Source organism: Helianthus annuus, chromosome 10 (assembly GCF_002127325.2).
Source record: "Helianthus annuus cultivar XRQ/B chromosome 10, HanXRQr2.0-SUNRISE, whole genome shotgun sequence".
Taxonomy (NCBI): domain Eukaryota; kingdom Viridiplantae; phylum Streptophyta; class Magnoliopsida; order Asterales; family Asteraceae; genus Helianthus; species Helianthus annuus.
This window is the reverse complement of record NC_035442.2, coordinates 177,321,370-177,330,305: the sequence shown is the minus strand read 5'-3', so window position 1 is coordinate 177,330,305 and position 8,936 is coordinate 177,321,370. Positions and strand designations below refer to the sequence as shown.

Genomic DNA, 8,936 nt, shown 5'->3' with positions numbered 1-8,936 from the left:
GGGTCGGGTTTGTGAACAAACAGGGATAAAACAAAAGCTGTGTGTTGTTTCTTTCTTGTTAAAAAGGGGAATTTAACCGCAAAATTAACCCTTTATTCATTTTTCAACCAAAAATCCCTTAATCGCAACTGGTACGTTTTCTTAATCCCTAACCCTAGTTTTTCAACCCATTCTATGTCTTCAATTTCATTTTATCTCTTCATAATCTGTTCTTCAATTTTGTATATACATATTCAATTTCATCATCGCATAATTTATATTTCAATTCAATTCATCATCGCTACATGAACTGATCGGTTGAACCTTGTTGTTGTTGTTGTTGATGATGATGAAAATTCGTTAAGGTTTTTACTTTTTAGGTTAATTCGTTGATTGTTAATTCTTAATTGATTTAATTAGCGATTTAAGTGGTCTCTTAGTTGAGTTTTAGTTTGATTTTTTTGTAATTTTGTTGGTGAAATTGAATAAAATTGAGTTTTAGTTTTATTTTTTTGTAATTTTGTTGGTGAAATTGAATAAATTTGGGGGTAAATTTAGAGTTGTTCAGCTGAAATCAAGTTGCGTGTGTATTTTTGATTACCCTTTTATGCAAATTTTCAGCTAAATTTAGGTACTTTTTATTTACTGATTAGGTTTTTTTATTTTATTTTTATTTTTTTATTTTTTTTTTGTGCTTGTTGAAATGAAACTAGTAATTTATGGTATTTGTGAGATAAGGTATTAAGGTTTCTAGCTGGAAGTAGTTAGGGCTAAATATATATATATATATATATATATATATATATATTGGTTTGTAAAATATATTTCACCATTTTTATGTTCTTCAAGTTAGCATATTTTTGTGCAAATCTTGCTAAAGTTAGGTACTTTTATTTACTGGTTAGGGTTTTTTGCTCAAATAATTGAAAGAGTTAAGTTCGTTTTCCGTCCCCGTAAGTTTGCCAAAATTTCCACCATAATCCAAAAGTTTATTTTTTTTTTTGCCAAGGACACCGTGGTTTCCATTTGTTGCTATTTCAGTCTATATGACTAAATCCGTTAAAATTTATTTATTTTTGTTACAAGTAAGGGCATTTCGGTCTTTTTGTTTTAGGTACAAGCTTAAACCATAGTTGTCAATAGCGGTCACTATGACCACTATAGCGAATAGCGTTGTGTATAGGTCAAAGGTCGCTATAGGGTATGTAGCCATAAATAGCGGGATTTCAGTTTAATTTATTATAGGTCAAAGGTCGCTATAGAGTATGTAGCCATAAATAGCGGGATTTCAGTTTATTTTGTTATAAATAGAGATTAAATATAGCTATAAAATAGCTGGATTTTAGGTTTTTGTTAAATATACATGTAAAATAGCGTATATACCAGGGTATTTTGATATAATATACATATAAATTTAAAAAAAAAAGAGTTAATTACTGTTTTCGTCCCTATGGTTTGTCAAAAGTCACTATTTCAGTCCATTAGTTTAAAAGTTGCTATTTCAGTCCCTATGGTTTCACTTTCGTAACAATTTCAGTCCACCTCGTAACCATTTCAGTCCACCTCGTAACCATTTCAGTCTCTGTACTAACAAAATAAATGGATTGAAATGGTTACGAAAGTGAAACCACATAGACTGAAATGGTTACGAAAGTGAAACCACAGGGACTGAAATCACAATTTTTAAACTAATGGACTGAAATAGTGATTTTTGACAAACCACAGGGACGAAAGCAGTAATCTATATATTATGATGCGTAGGGATCCTAAGGGGGACTGAACTTTGAAACATTGTATTTTTACAGCATCATTTCCAATCGTTTTTTTCGATTATTGGAAAATTAGGATGGATGTAACCACTGAAGAGCAAAATAACATAGACCATGCAACTGATAGTTACCCGTTGCTGGTGGAAGCTCGAGAAAACCATGGAAACGAGCACGTAATTGATTTGGAAACGGTAGGTGATGATGACACGTCATCATCAAATGGATCCAATAATTCTCTTAACGGGCTGGCTCGTAGCCCGCGAGACTCTGCTTCTCAGTTGGTCCGGGCTCCGTCGAGCGGGTCAAGTTCACTTGGGAGGAGAGGGGACGGGCTGGGCCGTCGTAGGTGGAGCCCGTTTGATACTTTGTTATGGATTTCAATCGAGCTGGGCTTCACGTTGGGTCAGATTATTGCATCTGTTGTCGTTTTGTATTTATCAAGAAATGAAAACCCGCAGACTCCTTTGTTTGCTTGGATTGTCGGTTACGCGGCTGGGTGTGTTGCAAGTCTGCCGTTTTTGTACTGGCGTTATCTTCATAGAAACCAGGCTACTGAAAACGGGTCAAATCAGGCCCGACAACCACCTTCCGAGGCTAACCAACCCGAACCGAATTCTTACATAACAATCTCGTTTGCTCGATCTTCAGAAGAGGAAAATCGGCCTGCCACATCACCCGACACTTGGAATGGTCTAAATGTGGGTTCGAATGCCAGGTAAATCTGCATATCTGACACGTTTATATTTTATAAAGAGTTAAATACCGTTTTAGTTCCTATGGTCTGAGCCATTTTGCCAGTTTAGTCCAAAGGTTTGAAACGTTACCATTTTAGTCCAAATAGTTTCAAGCGTTGCCATTTTAGTCCACTGGGTTAACTCCGTCTGTTTTTTCCGTTAGCTAGAAGAGTAATCGGATCATTTTATATGGTCGAATTGCCCTTCTAGTTAAAGAATTACATATAAAATGACCGAAATGCCCTTCTAGTTAACAGAATAAAGGGATGGAGTTAACCCAGTGGACTAAAACGGCAATGTTTGAAACTATTTGGACTAAAATGGCAACGTTTCAAACCTTTGGACTAAACTGGCAAAATGGCCCAAACCACAGGGACTAAAATGGCATTTAACTCTTTTATGAACTTAGTTTGTAATAAATATGAGGGACTTGATTGTACGAGTTCTTGTAAGCAGGCTTACGATGCTTGTGGACCATTTTAAAATGGCGTTGGATTGCTTTTCCGCTGTATGGTTCGTAGTTGGTAATGTTTGGATATTTGGAGGCCATTCAACGTCTGCTGAGGCTCCTAATTTGTACAGGTGCCACTAATATATTACATTATCTCAAATAGATTTCCTCCTTCTTACCTATACTCACTGCGTGCGCTTGTGCAAATGGGTCGATATGGGTTATGCTTAATCTATAACGGGTCGAGTGGGTCAAACAGGGTTAAAGTCATCCAAAATGTATTTGTAGGCATAATTTTTTTAGGCAAATTGGATTTAAATAATCCCAACTGGCTCAGTTTGGCCAATAATAATCCCAACTCAGTTATTGGCCGATAATAATCCGAACTGGTCCACTTTTGGCCAATAATAGTCCGCCGTTAGAAATAGCTTAACGGAGTTAAGCTTTTTTTCGAATTACAAACCTATGTTTTATGGATTTTGTTCAGAACGAGGATACGAGTTGATTGATATAAAATTTACCTCGAAATACTGCCCCAAACGACGAAAACGGTGCTTCAGTTCGGGTGTTTAAACTTCCAATTAACAAAAATCAAGTCGTTTGAAGCATCGTTTCAAGGTAAGTTTTAAATAAATCGAATCGTATCCTCGTTCTGATCAAAATCCATAAAACATTGGTTTGTAATTCGGAAAAAAGCTTAACTCCGTTAAGCTATTTTTAACGGCGGACTATTATCGGCCAAAAGTGGACCAGTTCGGATTATTATCGGCCAATAACTGAATTGGGATTATTATCGGCCAAATTGAGCAAGTTGGGATTATTTAAATCCAATTTGCCTTTTTTTTAAATCGTTTTACTAAACAAGTTTAGGTTACTATATGGGTAATCGTTAAAATACTCTATAGACTTTTGCTAATTTCACACATAGGTCGCTTGACTTAATTTTCCTTGGTAAAGTTCTTAAGCTTGTAATAATACAACAAAAAGGTCGTTATTTAGTTTAGGGACAGAATCATGGAAAAATGGCATAGTCATTGACTTTCTTTTATATTTTGGGAACAAAAAAATACATATTTGTTAGAAACTAGTATACTTCCCCCGCGCGTTGCGGCGGGAATCCAGTCGGTATCAGTTCAGTTCGTTACGGTATCAATACATTAACGACACTCGGTATAGCAACCGAAAGGGAAAACTACAAAAGTACAATACCGACAATCGGTATAACGGAAGTTATTTAAAGTATACGGGTGTGATTGAAAGTTAAAAAAACACACAAAAATACAAAAACCACAAAAGGCGGCTCATTTTGGCGTATATCGTGCGGCTTATTTTAGTGAAGGGAGTTGGTGCATCACTATTCACTAGCATGAACCTTGTTATATATATATATATATAATTATAGTGAAAGTGTATAATACAATATACCTTGACGTACGATATGAAATTACGCAAATTATAAAACTCAAAACCCTAATCACGCATGTTGAAAAACCATAATCACGCATGTTGAAAAATCAAAACTATGTGTGATTATGTTTTTACAACATGCGTGATTTATGGTTTTTCAACTTGCGTGATTAGGGTTTTAAGTTTTATAACGTGCGTAATTTCATATCGTACCATCGCACGTTAAGGAATATTGTACGTTAACCTTCCCCTATAATTATAACGTCAGATTTAATGTTGTATTAATAAAGTCCATGGACCCGTGTATGAATTTTGAGGGTCCAAGGGTTTAAATTTGTTCTTATAATATTATAGTCTCGTAATATTTTTTAACACATTAGCTATCTATAAATTTTAAAAAAGGAAAAAGTGTTTGTTGACCAGTCCAGCACTCCAACCTGACCCGGCCCAACCCGTCATAGAACTACTTTTGACCCAAACTCGTTTTAACCCATTAGCCACCGCATGTACGTTTTGTCATGACTAACTTTATCTAGGGGTGTAAACGAGCCGAGCCCGAGCCCGAGCCCGACTAGGCTCGAGCTCGGCTCGTTAGGTTTTTATGAAGCTCGAGCTCGGCTCGGTTCGAGCCTACTTCTCTAAGCTCGAGCTCGGCTCGCGAGTAAAACCCAAAGCTCGAGCTCGGCTCGAGCTATTTCGAGAACAACCTCAAATGAGCTAAAAGCTCAGCTCGAGCTCGTTGCAACAGTGATTAAGCGAGCCAAAGCTCGGCTCACCAATGTTATCATCATCATTATTATATTATATATATAAAAAGCTAAAATTTTGTTTAGGCTCGTTTGGGCTCGCGAGCCTAAACGAGCTTTGTATTTCAGGCTCGAGCTCAGGCTCGATAACTAAACGAGCTCTATTTCAGGCTCGAGCTCGGGCTCGTTAAGGCTCGACTCGTTCGAGCTTTTAACCGAGCCGATCACGAGTAGCTCTCGAGCCTCTGGGCTTGTTTACACCCCTAACTTTATCTAATGAAAACATTCTTTATGCTTTGTTATTGTTACAGGCTATGTATCGTATTTCTTACCTTCAGCTGTATCGGGTACGCAATGCCTTTCATTTTATGTGGAATGATATGCTGTTGTCTGCCTTGTATCATTTCGATTCTCGGTGTTCACGAGGACATGAATCAAATGAAAGGAGCGAGTGATGATTCTATTAATGCTTTACCAACACATAAGTTCAAATCAAAGAAAAATGGAAATTTCGAGACTAAAGATAATAACGATTTGGTTGTTGATGAAGGCGGGATTTTAGCCGCAGGGACAGATAAAGAGCGTGCTATCTCTGGGGAAGACGCTGTAAGTCGTTACGCCTCTATATTTTAACATAAACCATTCTCTTTCTCTATTTCCCTTTTTTAAATAGATGTCACGTAATTGGTAGACATAAGATGGTATAGTTTTATTTTTGGCAAAAAATGTTGGACGTTACTTTATCAAATTTTGACCAATTTACGAGTTACCAAGTCGTTATTGTATTGTAAAAAAACATAAGCGCGGTTTAGAGAAGTGCATGGAGATTATATATATAAGAATTGTAGAATGGTTTTGCACCGTAGCGGTTGTCACATCATTGGTTTTTGTCTTTTCTTTTTATGTTTTTTTTTTCTTTTTTTGACCCCCTTAGCTTTATAAATACTTTGTAAAATGTCATTTTGACCCGCTGAGGTTTACGTGCTTATTTTTATGTATGTGGGTCAAATATAATACATTTGTTTTATTTTTGTGTATGTTTTCGGTAGGTCTACATTAATACGTTTTCATGTTTATTATGTACGTTTTCGGTTCGTCTACGTTTTGCTAAAAATGAGGCTGGTCAAATATAATGCGTTTTCATTAGGCAGTATAAATTCGAGTTATTTTACGTTTTAACGCCGTCACAACGCGCGGTATCAACTTACAAAAACTCTATTATCTTACGTGCTTTTTTAGACTATGTTTCGGTATAAATCAAAGTTGGTTTATGTTTTGAAGCCAGTGGTCTACGTTTTGTCATAAATTTTGTTCGAAATTGAGTCGGTTCAATTTATAATACGTTTTCACTAGGCGGTATAAGTTGTATCATTCTTTAACTTAAAAAAAAAACTATTTTCTTACGTGCTTTTTTAGTACGTTTCGGTATACACCAAGTCGGTTTACGTTTTGACGTAATGTTTTCTCATTCATGTCAAATATAATACGTTTTCTTGCTTATTTTTATGTATGTTTCCAGTTGGTCTACATTTTGACGTAGGTTTTGTTCGCAAACGAATCAGGTCAAATAATTGACGGCATGAATTCGGGTTACTTTAAATTTTGACGCCGCGGCGGGTCAAAATACTAATTTATATACAGAACTCAAAAGTTACTTTAGTGTCTCTTTCTAGTATTTTGACAAGGGATTTTAGTACACTAAAGTTAGGTTGGGGGACGTTTTTCGTCAAAAGTATATTGTTTTTTTTTATGGGAATAATGGGATTAACCTTTTCTTTTTATTGGTTTTTTCCCTTCATTTAAAGTTCAAAAAGGAAAAATTACAAGTTTTGTCCTTTATCTTTATACCACTTTTCAGGCGGTGTCCTTTACTAGGTATTTTGTTGCAAGTTTAGTCCTTTACACCCTACCCAGTTAAAAAAACCCTATTAATTGTTGGGTATAAAGGACTAAACTTGCAACAAAATACCTAGGTAAAGGACTAAACTTGCAACAAAATACTTAGTAAAGGACACCGCCTGTCAACATTTAACAGGGTTTTTTAACTGGGTTGGGTGTAAAGGACTAAACTTGCAACAAAATACCTAGTAAAGGACACCGCTTGCCAATATTAGTTAAAAAGGACACCGCCTGAAAAGTGGTATAAAGATAAAGGACAAAACTTGTAATTTTTCCATTCAAAAAAAAAAAAAAAAAAAAAAAAGAAAAACCTAGGAATAGTGTCTATTTTAACATAGAGATGGTTGAAAACGATGCAGGTTTGTTGCATATGCCTAGCAAAATACGCGGATAATGATCTATTGAGGGAGCTTCCTTGCACGCATTTCTTTCACATAGAGTGTGTAGATAAATGGTTGAAGATCAATGCATCGTGTCCGTTATGTAAGTTTGAAATTAAGGGCAGTAACGACATTTCATCTACACAAGACTCCATTCAGCAACAAGCATGAAACTTCATCACCAATAGGTAAATTAAAACTTGAGCATCGTAGAATCGGAAGACGAAGATTCTGTCAAGTTGATTATGAGTTTCTTGTCCCTTTTTCTTTACCATGTGAGAAGTTACGGGTTGTATAGAAGAATCAAATGAAATGGAATCGATCGAATCAAATGTGTTGTTAATAGCGTTTGTCTAATAAACATACAGTTTTCGTACTTACTGTGTACATACAGTTTCTTTTCTTGGCGAAAGAGAGCTATGATTTAAACAATATAAATGTAAAAAACCGCGATGCGTATATATGCATTTCTGATGCTCTTGTGTACTTGTTTAGTTGTTTATCTATGATGGTAGCCTAAGGCTTTTTGGTTTGTGTTCAAACGTTTTAAATTGCATAATGGACTGGTGTTCTTTCAATATTTAAAAAGCTATATGTGATCATCTTTTTAAGAGTTAATTACTGTTTTCGTCCCTGTGGTTTGTCAAAAATCACTATTTCAATACATTAGTTTAAAATTTGCGATTTCAGTCCCTATGGTTTCACTTTCATAACTATTTCAGTCCACCTCGTAACCATTTCAGTCCTTGTACTAACAGAATAAATGGATTGAAATGGTTACGAAAGTGAAACCACAGGGACTGAAATCGCAATTTTTAAACTAATTGACTGAAATAGTGACTTTTGACAAACCACAAGGACGAAAACAGTAATTAACTCTTTTTTTAATTTCAAGCCAAACCGTTAGAAATCTAAAGAGGCAGGTAAACAGACAAGTTGTGTCACAACCCCTTTCGAATAGCAAACTCGATCCTATTGTAAATGAAGCAATAGTTTTTCGACGTCGAAAAACTGTTGTTCACAACCCACTAAACTCTGTTCAACTAACAGCTTCGGAAGCCAGAGACCCAAATATATTATGGGCAAAAGGAATGAATAAATATTAGACTATTCCCTTTCAAGTCATTTTTATGTTTACATATTTGGGGAATAATAAAAAAAGATATTCTAAATTGATATAAAGTAAACCAGTCAAAATTAACATAATCTAAAGAGTAAATTACGTTTTTGGCCCCTGTGTTTATATCACTTTTACTATATTAGCCTAAAATAAGAATTTTTAACATATCTACCCCTATGGTCTCTATAACCAACTATTTTGGCCCCTAAGTCTAGAGATCATGGGGGCCAAAATAGTTAGTTATAGAGACCATGGGAGCCAAAATGGTTAGTTATAGAGACCATGGGGGCAGATATGTTAAAAATTCTTATTTTAGGCTAGTATAGTAAAAGTGATATAACCACATGGTCCAAAAACGTAATTTACTCTAATCTAAATTAACAAATATATGTAAAGGAGTCAAAGAGACAAAGCACACATGTCAATCCCAAAAAAAAGAGGAAAAAAAAAA

General features: G+C 35.3%; 1 protein-coding gene across 3 annotated transcripts; it reads left to right on the top strand.

Annotated features, from left to right (window-relative positions):
- Positions 1-7,907, top strand: LOC110886852 (E3 ubiquitin-protein ligase At1g63170). 3 transcript variants are annotated; one of them, XM_022134711.2, is made up of 5 exons: positions 1-131; positions 1,705-2,463; positions 2,939-3,064; positions 5,398-5,692; positions 7,345-7,907. In XM_022134711.2, the coding sequence occupies exons 2-5, from the start codon at positions 1,826-1,828 to the stop codon at positions 7,534-7,536; spliced, it is 1,251 nt and encodes a 416-aa protein (XP_021990403.1). In that variant the 5' UTR covers positions 1-131; positions 1,705-1,825; the 3' UTR covers positions 7,537-7,907. The 3 variants fall into 3 exon arrangements, with proteins under 3 accessions (XP_021990403.1, XP_021990401.1, XP_021990402.1); XM_022134709.2 differs by having other exon boundaries at positions 30-131; positions 1,785-2,463; XM_022134710.2 differs by having other exon boundaries at positions 47-131; positions 1,825-2,463.
- Positions 7,908-8,936: the final 1,029 nt, after the last annotated feature.